Here is a 12,910-nt window from a genome sequence, read left to right as displayed (position 1 = left end):
CTTTTGTGACTGGCTTCTTTCACTTAGCATAATGTTTTCAAGGTTTATTCATGTTGAAGCATGTTCAGTACTTCATTCCTTTTTACACCTGAATAATATCCCGTTGTATGGATATTTTTGTTCATCTGTTCATCAGTTGGCATCCATTTCATTTATCCATTCATTAGTTGGTATACACGGGTTGTTTGCACCCTTTGGTTATTTTAAATAATTGCTGTAAACATTCATGTACAAGCCTTGGTGGGGGCATATGCTTTCATTTCTCTTAGGTATATTCCAGGCAGTGGAATTGCTGGATCATATGGTAACTCAATGTGTAGGTGTTTGAGGAACTGCCAGAGTGTTTTCCACAGTGGCTGCATTTGACATTCTCATCAGGAGGGTATGATTTCTCCACCTCCTTACCAATGTTTGCTATTACCTGACTTTGATTCTAGCCATTCTAGTGGGTATGACGTGATATCTCATTGTGATTTTGATGTGCACATCTCTGATGACTGATGATGTCAAACATCTTTTTCATGTGGCTGTTGGCCATTTGTATATCTTCTTTGGAAAAATGTCTCTGATCCTTTGCCTGTTTTCAAACTGTCTTTTCTATTATCAAGCTGTAAGAGTTCTTTATGTATTTTAGATAGAAGTCCCTTATCAGATATATAATTTGCAAATGTTTTCTCTGGTTCAGTGGGTTATCTTTTCAGTTGTTTGTTTTTTAAGAGATGGGGTCTCACTTTGTCACCCAGGCTGGAGTGCAATGGTGAGATCATAGCTTACTGCAGCCTCGAACTCCTGGGCTCAAGGGATCCTCCTGCCTCACCCTCCCGAGAAGCTGAGACTATAGGTGTGCACTACTGTGCCTGTCTTTCCTTTTCTTGACAGTGTCTTTTGAAGCACAAGTTTTAAATTTTGATGTTGTTCAATTTAGTTTTTCTTTTGTTGCTTGTGCTTTTGGTGTCATATGTAAGTGGCAATTCTGAGGTTATGAAAATTTATCACTAAGTTTTCTTCTGAGTTTTATATTTTAGCTCTTATATTTAGGTCTTTGATTCATTTTGAGTTACTTTTTGTATATGGTGTGAAGAAAGGATCCAACTTCATTCATTCTTTTGCTGGATATGTGGGTATCCAGTTGTCCCAGCAGCAGTTGAGAAGACTGTCCTTTCCCCTCTGAATAGTCGTGGTACCCTTGTTGAAAATCAGTTGACCATAGAGACATGGACTTATTTCTGGACTTTCAATTCTATTCCATTCATCTATATGTTTATCTTTACACCAGTACTGCATTGTCTTGATTACTGTTGCTTTTAAAGTTTTGAAATTGGGAGTGCGAGTCCCCCAAGCTTATTCTTCTTTTCAGTATTGTTTTGGCTATTTGAGGCCCCTTGTAATTCCATGTGAAATTTAGAATCAGCCTGTCAGTTTCTACAAAGCAGCCAGCTGGGATTCTAATTGGGCTTGCATTTAATCTGTTTATCAGCTTGAGGAGTGTTGTCATCCTAACAATATTAAGCCTTCTAATACATGAACATAAGCAGTTTTTCCATCTATTTAGATATTTAACTTCTTTCAACAATGTTTTGTAATTATCGGAGAATAAGTTTTGGACTTTTACTAAATTTATTGCTAAGTGTTTTATTCTTTCGGATGCAATTATCAATGGAATTGTTTTCTTAATCTTATTTTTGGATTTGTTCACTGCAAATGTGTAGAAACACAATTTTTAATATATTGATCTTTTATCTTAAAATCTTGCTGAATTCTTTTTTTTTTTTTTGAGATGGGGTCTCACTCTGTCACCCAGATTGGAGTGCAGTGGTGTGATCTCAGCTCACTGCAACTTCTGCCTCTTGGGCTCAAGCCATCCTCCCACCTCAGCCCCCCAAATAGCTTGGACCACAGGCGTGTGCCATCATGCCAGGCTAATTTTTTGTATTTTTAGTAGAGATGGGGTTTCACCATGTTGCCCAGGCTGGTCTCGAAACCTGAGCTCAGATGATCCGCTCACCTCGGCCTCCCAAAGTGCTGGGATTACAGGTGTGAGCCACTGTGCCCAGCCTCATTTATTAATTTTAATATATTTTTAGTGGATTTCTTAGGATTTTCCATATAGACAAGCATGTTAAATAGAGATAGTTTTACCTCTTCCTCTCTGATCTGGATGCCTACAATTTAGCCTTTACCTCCAAGGAATCTACCAATTTCCTCTCTATTGCCTTTCACCACAACCACAACTGTTTTTGAGAGCACACTTAGACTTGAACTTCACACTCTGTTGCAAATGAAGTCAGTTCTCTAGGGAGGGATTCAGAGCTCTTCCTTCCACAGCCTGATTGTCCCCCTGGGGAAAATCTCTGAGCCATCCTCTGCGGGATTGAGGGCAGGGAAAATATGGTTCACTTCTCTCTGAATGACAACCTTGTTTTTGTTTCTCAGTGCCAGGTAGAGAGGAGGCAACAGACTCAGGTCTTTTTGGTTTGCTTCTCTGGGCTAGAACTCCTGCCCCATGAGCCAAGACAAGGACATTCAGGCTCCCTGTATCATATTGGTACCATGCTCTCAGAGTGGAGCCTCTGTCCCCTGAGAGTTTGGGCTTGGAGGAAGAAAAGAGACCCTCCTGGCAACACTCACCCAGAACTTAGTCTCAGCATTAGGTCATGAGTGGGAATGGCAGGATAAGCAATGCTGACATCCTGTCTCTCCCCAGGAAGACTGACTTTCAATTAGGATCTGTGGGGAAAAGGAGCCTTGTGTTCCTAGCTCTACCCTAAGGTGTGGAGCTTCTGCCTCACTGAGCTGTGAGCGGGGAGGAAGGGTGTGGGTCTTGGGTCAAATATCACTGATTCACTGATCTTACCAAGTTTTAATAGATTTTCTTGAATAAATGTTTCTTCATTTGCTATGTACATTTATGACCATTTCCAGAGACTTTAAATATTTATTTATTTTTATTATTATACTTTAAGTTCTGGGGTACATGTGCAGAATGTGCAGGTTTGTTACATAGGTATACGTGTGCCATGGTGGTTTGCTGCATCCATCAACCTGTCATCTACATTGGGTCTTTCTCCTAATGCTGTCCTTCCCCCCACGCCCTGACCCAACAGGCCTTGGTATGTGATGTTCCCCTCCCTGTGTCCATGTGTTTTCATTGTTCAACTTCCACTTATGTGTGAGAACATGTGGTGTTTGGTTTTCTGTTTTTATGTTAGTTTGTTGAGAAAGATGGTTTCCAGCTTCATCCATGTCCCTGCAAAGGACATGAATTCATCCTGTTTTATGGCCACATAGTATTCCATGGTGTGTATGTGCCACATTTTCTTTATCTAGTCTATCATTGGTGGGCATTTGGGTTGGTTCCAAGTCTTTGCTATTGTGAATAGTGCCGCAATAAACATACGTGTGCATGTGTCTTTATCGTAGAATGATTTATAATTCTTTGGGTATATACCCAGTAATGGGATGGCTGGGTCAAATGGTATTTCTAGTTCTAGATCCTTGAGGAATTGCCAGTTTCACTTGGGAGTGAATCCATAGAGCTCTTCATGCTACCATATTGAAGCTGTAACCCTTACTACTGTCATTTAGTAGATGCTGTGATTTGAATGTGTTCCCCAAAGGTTCAAGCATTGGAAACTTAATCATTAAAACAACAGTGTTTGGAAGTGAGGCCTAAGAAGAAGTGATTGGGTCATGAGGGTGGTGCCTTCACAAATGCATTAATGTCATTGTCATGGGAGTGGGTTAGTTATCATGGGAGTGGGTAGTTATAAGGTAAGCCTGATCCCTAGTGCCTCTGTCTTGTGCACTTGCTTCCGCCTTCCACCATGGGATGAACCTTGTTAGATGCTGGTGCCATGCTCTAGGACTTCCCAGCTCCAGAACCATGAGCCAAATAAACTTCTATTGTTTATCATTTACCCAGTGTGTGGTATTCTGTTATAAGCCACAGAAAATGAACTAAAACACTAGATGAGGGCAATGTTCATCTATTTGGGAGACTAGGGGTAGTAGAGGGGAAACGAAAGTCACCCAGAATCAGAATATAGTACAAAGGCCTACTGAAAGATTCCAGGGTGGGAAAGGAATACCTTGGTATGGATGTTAAGTATATCAGATGTTAGTGGATAGAAGGACCACACCTGCACATGGTCCTTCAAACGCTACTTGAACACCCCAGGAAAGGGGAATTCACTACTATTAGTTTAGACTGACTATTATCCCCATAAGCAATATGACCAAGTAAAACCAAAACAGCTGTGCCTGCCAAGATGAGCAGGATGTACAGACAAAAGGAAACAGAAAAGAGGTACTTCAGGATCCTAAACAACTTTATGTTACCAGAAGGTCATGGGCATGCTACAAAAAGGCAACTAGCTGTTTTGGGATACCAGGTGCCCAAGAGATTGCTCTAATTTTAGAAATAACACAGTGCTTACTAAAGAGGTCCGGGACTCATGGGTCTGGAATGCAACGTTCTTTCACCCTCAGGCCGTGCATACTCATGTTCTGGTGTTGATTCTGCTCCAATTATTTTCTGATGTTGAGGGAGGGAGGACCAGACCACAGAACTGGCATGTGCCTAAGGAATCTGCCAAGTTATTAAATGATAACTGAAATAATAAATTTTTAAATTTACAGAGAGTTGTAAATTTACAGAGTTGGTTATGGCCACTGTCTGATAGGCTAAGAGCTCATTTTCACAGTGGCCTTGTGCTGATATCCTCTGACTCTCCAGATCCATCCTCTGCCCTTCTCTGCCAGTTCTCTGCCTTAGAACGCTGACCTCCTAGGCTGGAGGCATCCCCTGAGCCCCCAGCTGCATCTTGCGGTTGTGTTCAGCCAATGGGGAGCACCAGCAGATCAGAGTTAGGAGAGAAAGAGGTTAAGGTACTTCTTCTCTGCTCTCTGGCTGGGTCTGTGGCCCTGCCTTCTCTGTCCTATATTTTGCAGCACAATTTTCTGTCCTTGTCCTGCTGGGCCTAGGAGTGCTGCTGACATCTGTTTTCCGGGTGTCTTACCACCCCTTGTTTTTACCCTTAACACCCATACTTCTGAAACAGACCTTCATTAAGGTCATCTCTTTATTTGAACCAAGTGGGAATGAATTCTATTTCCTAACAGACTCCTTGATACTATTATATCTTGCCCTGCTAACAACATTCCTTCTGTCTCTCCCAATTATTATCAAGCCTGGAAAGAAGCAAACCCCATGTTACTGTCTTAGCATTAACTCTAGGGGACCTCATACCCTCATCCGGGTCCCCTGTAAACAAAATGATGACTTTGCTCACATCCTTCCCTGGAATTTTAAGCCTCTGTGGCCCTGTGAATCAGTATTTATTCCACTAGCTCCTTTTACACAGCTAGACTGTTGCTTGAAATCAGAACTTGTTTGGTTCCTGAGCTTTTCCTCCATCAATGTGAAATATGCAGTCTTTGTACCCTGGTGGGATAGAGGCACCTTCAACCTATAGCATATAGGGTCCTAGTTTAATTTTGAATGGTCATCCTCTGAGTTCTTACCTCAAAGCCTTAGCTAATAAATAAGCTTTCTTGTCCATGAGCAGGAATTTAAAGTTCCTGCTTTTAAAGTGCTTTTAAAGTGAGAAATGGGGAGATGCTAAAGGGCAGAAAGTTTCAGTTTTCAAGATAGATAAATGCTGGAGATCAAATGTATTGCAATGTGATTATAGTTAACAATATTCTATTGCATACTTGAAATTTGCTAAAAGGAAAGATTTTAAATATCACAAAAAAAAGAAAAAAAAAGAAAGTGATAACTCTGTTAGGTGATGGCTATGTTAATTGACTTGACTGTGATTATTTCACAATGTCTTTCTAAGCATCAAGTTGTATACCTTAAATATATACCATTTTTATTTGTCAATTAGACTTCAATAAAGTTGGGGCAGCAAGCTACCTCCTTAGGCCTGTGTCAATTCACTCAAGCTCTTTCTCAGTATTCATAGCCAAAATGACTAAACTTTCCATTTATAAATAGAGGGGGCCTCCCAAGACCTAGAGACCCATCATTGCTTTTAGGCATTCATGTCACACGCCAGCTCAGGCAATATTTTACCAAGTTCATACTTGTTTGAATCTTTTATTTATTTATGGTGACAGTAATATATTTGGCACTTATCCATCCTCCTAAAAGCCTGATAACCCCAGTTATCTTGTGCTATAAGTGGCCTAGCTTTCACTAACTTAGAAATGAGGGTTTGGAGGGGGAAGGGAGACAGGGAACATTCCGATTAGCCACCAGTTTCCTAATGCAAGTATGTCTGTGGCACAGCCATGTCAGCTACCAGGGAAACCTGTGAGTTCACCACGGAAGCTGTCAGGCCAGCTTAGAGGCATCCGTGATGAAAATCCCGAGTTATTTCTGGAGTAGGTGATTGACGTTTCAAATAGAAGATGACATTTTGATGGGATCTAAGCTTGCTGTGATCGGAGTTAATAAGTATAATGATGATGATAATGATATTTACATTATCTCTTTCATTCAAAGAACCCTTCAGTTCTTTTATCGCATTTGCCTTGAAAATGTCCCTTCGGAGTTGGGAGGGGAAGGTATTATTAATCTGTTCTTCAGGAAAGCAAATATAAAGAGACTTAATTGCCAGGCTTTCAGGCTCCATTTTGGTGGTAAGAAGAGATATTTAAATAACAAATTAAACTTGGAGAAATTAAGCTTGGCGAAACACCAGTCTTTCTCAGTTCCCAGTCATCCTATATAATGCTGCCAGATCAAGCTCCAATAATATCACTTCTTGACTGAAAAGTCTTCAGGGGATCCTGGCAGACTGCCAATTTCAGTCCAAATATCCTAACTCAGCAGGCAAGGCCCTCAATGTTCCAACCAATGTTGTCTCACCATGCTCTTATACTTACCCTGTGTTTCAGCCAAATAAATCCGCTTGCTTGCCCCTATGGCCTGCTCTAAGCACCCTATTCTCCTTTAATAATGTTCATTCCCCTTGCCCTAACTTGTTCAATGTCAGTCTTCCCTGTTGCATGTACATTCCAGGAGGGTAGGGACTGTCACCACTGTATCCTCAGGGCCTAGCAAAGTTAACTGGCACATAACAGGGGCTCAAATACTTGCTTCTGAAGTGAACACGATGCTCTCCCACCTCCATGCCTTTGCTTCTGCGGCTCCCTCAGCCTAGACAACCTGTAGTCCCATCTCAACCTATTGAAGCCAGAGCTGTCCTTCCAAGCCCAGATTAAACCCCAATTCCTATGTCTGGTCTCCCTGATTTGGGAACAGACACGGCATTGTTCTTTTGTAGTTCGTACATTCTGCTGTATCATAATCATTTGTGTAATTGTGTAGTCATCCTTCCCTGCCTCTCCCAAACCATCAGTTCTTGAAAGATAGGAGCTGTACTCCAGAGCCTGGCAGAGTATGGGCACTTGTTAAATATGTGCTCACTTGTCTAAAATCGTTGATGACCAGCATTCTTCAGTGAGCAAAATTCCCACTTCCAGAATCTATAGCTTGCTACGGAGGGTATTTTTCTGTTTCCTCTCCCCTTATTCTTTCAGAGGTGGCGAGGAAGGTCAGTCAGGGAACCCCTGCCAACTCTTCCTTTAAGAAGTATCTCCTTTTCTCCTCTGGAGGAGCAGTATATCTGGCACTGAGGTGGAGGGCTCCATTTCCGACTGGGACCCACAGTAGGTTTGCAAGGTGGCATTTGGCATTTTTTAGCATCACTGCCAGTGACAATCTAAATAATGCAGAGATAATCAATGCAACACCAACTGAGAAGGTGTGATTAAATCAATGACATCCCCAAGGAATTTTAGAACTGGTCTTTGCATCTGAGGAGCATTCGCACAGCCCATTCAGTTATGATAAAAATATGCCACATGAACTAGCTCTGGGGCTTGGTGAAAGCTTAGAAGCGGTGCATTTTTGATAGACTGAAGACCCCTGGCTAATAGCAATGTGGGCATATTGACTATCTGTGACATAACACTATGTATAATTTAGAACGAGCTGCTTGAATAACCGTGTTGTAGAATATTCAGGGCTGTTAAAACTGATGATGTAGATCTACATTTGTTGAGATGGAAAGCGGCCAACAATATTGCTAAGTCGAAGGAAGCAGACTACAGAACAGCATGATTATGTAAAATTATTGCATATTTATACTGCTATCTATTTACAGATCTGTGATTATTCTCTGAAATGTTAATAATAGTTATCTCTGGGTGATAAAATTGTGGGGTAGTTTTTAAATTTATTTAGTTTTTTGTGTTGTGTTTTGATTTTAACAGTAAGCAGTTATTTTTACAATCATTGAAAGAAAACAATACAGATTGAAAAAACTTGTTGAAAAAAGCCTCATTTAAAAAAACCTTCAAATTTCCTAAAAGATGCTTACTATAAAACAAAGACAAACTCTTGTATGAATGAGCAAATAAAAAAATCATTTACCTGCCTCCATAACTGAACCACATAACTGACTATGTGCTGAATATGGTTAACAGTGAAAGGGATGAAGGGACGCCGTTTGAGGAGAGGCACAGGGGAACTCAAGCTCTCCTGACCTAGTGTACATAATATGCACACTTTTTAAGTGCCTGAAGTATGAAGTATCACTTCAAATATTATTTTAACCCAAGCTTTGATGGCAGTTGATTTACAGGTATGGTATTTTTCTAAGTTCATAGCCTAAAGGACAAGAGAGAAAATATCCCATGACTGACAGCAAAGAAATGATGACTTCATTCCCCATGGCAGTTTCTGTTGCAAAGAAAAGAGACATACACTGTTGATCACAGTACAACTCAACACTTTATTCCATTGTGATTGGTATACATGTAAGATTGAGACATCAAGAGACTAAAAATCAGTGCAGAACTTCTCTGAACTAAAGGGCCGTGAAAGGCATGATTGGTTTTGGCACACAGAGTGGATAACCATACATTGGCTGGAATGAGGTGGTCAGGAAAATAAAATGCACAAATCTAACACCATGTTGAAATCATGTCTGAGTTCTGGAGAAAGTTAAAGTGTAAATAATTACAAAGACTGACATGCAACTCTTTACCTTACATTATTCATCTACAGACTATTTTTCTCCCGTAGAGATGAGGAGATGGCCTTAGTAATCTGTTCAGAGTAGCTGAAAAGACCAATCAATACACATTAGAAAGATCTGCCTGATTTCTATAGCAATTCATTATAGCTGAAGAAATAATGCTAAATAATGTATTTTCTCTATATCATCCTTTAACTAAATTGAATCACATCACCCAAGTAATTCTGACTTAACTTTTACTTAGTTAAATATAATTTCTCATGTCTTTTAATGTCAAAAAGCAGTTTCCATTAGTTTATCCATCGGTGTATATCACAACAGACAAGGAAAACTTATGCGATAGTATCTTTCCTTTTCAAAAATAACATTATGCTAATGAGAACATCAAAGAAGTAATACTATGCTGCAAGTAATTTAGGTTTTCACATCATCAATCACATAGGGAGTCCAAAGAAGCCAGCCTAGCAGGTAACATAGCAGAGCAGAATGCAATGTAGAAGAGGCACACAGAGTCTAAGTGATTTCTCCAGACAAAGAGAAGGAAAGACAGAAAGAAGTAAAAGAAAGGAAAAGTGAAAAACGGCCTTCTGCAGAACAAATTGTTACAAAGAAAAATCTATTTGCTTGCAATTGATTAAACATAATAGAGAAGAGTTCTTTGATTTGGGATGATAGAAGTAAAGATATTAAAAATTATATGCTGATAAGCCTAAACTGGCAGATTGGGCCATTTTTCCTGTAGTTGTATTTGAGATGTTAAGCTCTCACAGGGAGAATTTTTGCTTTTGCCAAGGAAGGGCCAGATTTAACCCAAAAGGACAACCTTGAGAACATTTTTTCTTTGTTAACTCGGGCATGTGGCTAACATTCATTCTCTCTCTGGTAAAAATATATTATTCATCTCTGATGAGATGGTTCAAAATATGACAGTGACCAAGACATGGTTTATTCACAGGATGCACATAATTGGATATCTGCATATGGCATGAATTAAAAAGTTAAGCAACAAGGAAGAGAAGGAGGAGAAAAAAACTTCTGCAAATTTCTGACATAAAATAATCAAATAAAAGGGAAAGATAGTGGTTAAGGATGTTTTCATTTTCTCAGAGGTTTCTCACTTCCATCTGCTACGCGGGAAATGAAATGAATGAAAGTAATTCTCTTTAGGTCACCAACATAAGGAGTAATTTGACTGCAAACACAGAAGTGAGCAGAGCAAGACCTGAAGTGATACTTCTTAATCTCTTTGATTCTTAATCTTAAACAACAAGCCACAGGCAATACAGGAAAGGTGGAGATGACTAGGAAGTGTGATAATGTGCCTGGATCAGTTACCATTCATTGGAAAGTACCGTTTCCCCTGCCTGTTAATAGGCTGATTCCTGCAGGTTTGAGTAAAGGAATCATCTCTTCCTTCAGTGCCGCATTGTTCTTTGTAAGAGACCCGTGTCAGTTGAAAGTTGTGTAATTTAAAGGCTAGAGAAGAAAGAAATTTAAATTGGATTCCACAGTAAATATTCACAGATATTTCAAAGTAGAATTGTCCACTGTCTGGGGTTGGGTTCAAGCATCAAGGTGATCGCTTCCTGAACATGTTCATTGACCATGAGGAGCTGTTTACTCTGGCTCATATTAGACTACCAGTAATCATTTTCAGACATGATGTCTCTTTTGAAAGAAATGACTTTGCTGGACTAGGATAACTGCAAGGGGTAGAAGACTGGAAATAGGGTGAGTCAGGGTAGGTGGAAACAGAAATGAGTTGAAGGAAAAAAAAAAAAGAGTTCCTCCAAGGTCATATATGGTCAGTAATGAAGCAAAAATTCATGGTATGTGACTTAAAGACTTTCTAAGACATTGTACCCATGGGATGTTTCCAAGCTTCTTGATCTTTAATCTTTTAGCAACCTTCTGATACTGGATTTACCTTCCTAGGTGTGGTGCCCTCCTTCTGGAATTTAGATCTCTGGGGCAAACCCTGTCAGGATGTGCCTCTGTGTAGTTAACACTGCCCCAGACAGCAGCTCTGATTTCAGTCACGGTTCTGCTGAGAAGCCTGTCTGCCCCTGGCAGGGGTGAGGGGAGGGTTGTTGGTGGCAGATGTAGTCAGAGGCAGAGGAGACCAATGGCAGACAGGGTGGACCTGCAGGAAGGTAGCCAGAAGGAAAGACCTTGGGTTTTACCCAAAGTCAAGGTGGCTGTGATAGAAGAGCAAAAGGCAAAAGTAACTAACTGAATTTCAGAATTCAGAAGTAAAAGAGAAAGGAGGAGGATCCCTGGACCAGGGACTTTCACAGGAACCAAACATGATTCATGGAAAAAAAAAAAAAAAGCAAGCTTATCTGACTGATCAAGAAGACATTCTTCAGAATATACTGGCAACTAAATAATTTTCACACCAAAAATACAGACACTAAATGAGTGTTTCCTTACTAGGATTAATCACATTTTGATAATTCATTAGCTCTGTATCTTCTAGGTTGCTTAATTCATTTAGCAAATCCACAGCTTAGGTACCACCGCGAGGGGAGGGAGGGTGGGGGTGTTGAATGAAGCAATTCAACTTAGAATCAAATTTTGTAAACAAGAGTTAGTAGCACAGTGGCACAGTAGATTGTCAAGGAAAACAACAGGAGTGGGCACAGAGTCATCGGCCTTGCCTGTGCAGTCTTGCCGGCTACCGGGGGGGACTCTGCAGCTCAGGAGTCTACTTTCTTGTTAATTAAAACTGAGCAGCAGGTGAGCAGCCCATCCACCTTTTCCAGTTCAGACATGCTCACGGGGATCAGCATATGGTCCTTCAGTTTCTCATAAACCTACAGTGGGAATCAAGGAAAAGGAAGAAAAGAAGGATTATGTTTTACCATCCTCAGAAGTGGAGAATCAATTTGATTTGTACATCTAGGCTTTTCATTCATTTAATCCCAAGACACACAGGCAGTCTCAACCACACACATGCCCACAGTCATCCCTATAGAGCTGGTGGGAACTGGTTAACCACTAGCTCTGTGCTTTAACCTCAAGGCCAAAGATGTGTCAGAAATGTGGTTTTGCTAGAAATGCCTTTACTCTGCCATTGTCATTGCTAGATTAAGTGGTAAGTGGAAGTTGGTGACCATGTGTCAGTCTGAATATTACTTTCTCTTCACACTTTATTTTTATTTATATATTTTTGGAGACAGGGTCTTGCTCTGTCGTCCAGGTTGGTGTACAGTGGCGCGACCATGGCTCACTGCAGCCTCGACTTCCCAGGCTCAAGTGATCCTCCCACCTCAGCCTCCTAAGTACCTGGGACAAACAACAGATACACACCACTATGCCTGGCTAATTTTTATTTTTTATTTTCTGTGGAGACGGGGTCTCACTATGTTGCCAGGGCTGGTCTTGGGTTCCTGGGCTCAGGTGATCATCCTGCCTTGGCCTTCCAAAGTGCTGGTATTAAACATGCATAAGCCACCACACTAGGCCTTCTCTTCACAGTTTAAAACCCTCTCAACTATACTTTAGGTTTATTTTCTTACCAACACCACTGGAAAAATTTGACAAGATATAACTTAAGTATTTCAGGTTAAACTGCTTTTAAATTACAGGTATGGATTTTATTAGCATCTTTTGACACTAATAGAAAGCATAGGTCAAAACTTCAATTAACAGTTCATAGATTTTTCTGTGATGATCAAACAAAGCATATTTTTAAAAACAGAATCACTTGAAAGTGTACTGCCTAATAACAATCTCCTGTGCTTCTTTAGGAAGCACTGCGTTTCTTAAAATTCAGCACAGTGGTTAATTAAGAGTGTTGGAGCCAGAGTAGGGTCCCAAACCCAGTTCTGTCAACCTACTAAAGAATTATTTCA

General features: G+C 40.4%; 1 protein-coding gene and 1 long non-coding RNA gene across 7 annotated transcripts in view; one reads left to right on the top strand and one right to left on the bottom strand.

Moving 5' to 3' along the window:
* Positions 1 to 12,910, top strand: part of LOC129524745 (uncharacterized) — a 46,668-nt gene that overhangs the window by 32,703 nt on the left and 1,055 nt on the right. The gene's annotated exons all lie outside the window — the stretch shown is intronic.
* The window catches only part of DDAH1 (dimethylarginine dimethylaminohydrolase 1), a 261,883-nt gene continuing 257,760 nt past the window's right edge, over positions 8,788 to 12,910 (bottom strand). For all 6 annotated transcript variants that reach the window (XM_055351601.2, XM_063702573.1, XM_031010235.3 and 3 more), the window contains one exon: positions 8,788 to 11,869. In XM_055351601.2, coding sequence (XP_055207576.1) covers positions 11,753 to 11,869 — 117 coding nt within the window. In that variant the 3' untranslated portion in view covers positions 8,788 to 11,752. The remainder of the gene's footprint in view (positions 11,870 to 12,910) is intronic.

The sequence above is a fragment of the Gorilla gorilla genome, chromosome 1, assembly GCF_029281585.2.
Source record: "Gorilla gorilla gorilla isolate KB3781 chromosome 1, NHGRI_mGorGor1-v2.1_pri, whole genome shotgun sequence".
Lineage (NCBI taxonomy): Eukaryota > Metazoa > Chordata > Mammalia > Primates > Hominidae > Gorilla > Gorilla gorilla.
The sequence above is the reverse complement of the archived record's forward strand: the minus strand, read 5'-3'. Positions and strand labels throughout refer to the sequence as shown.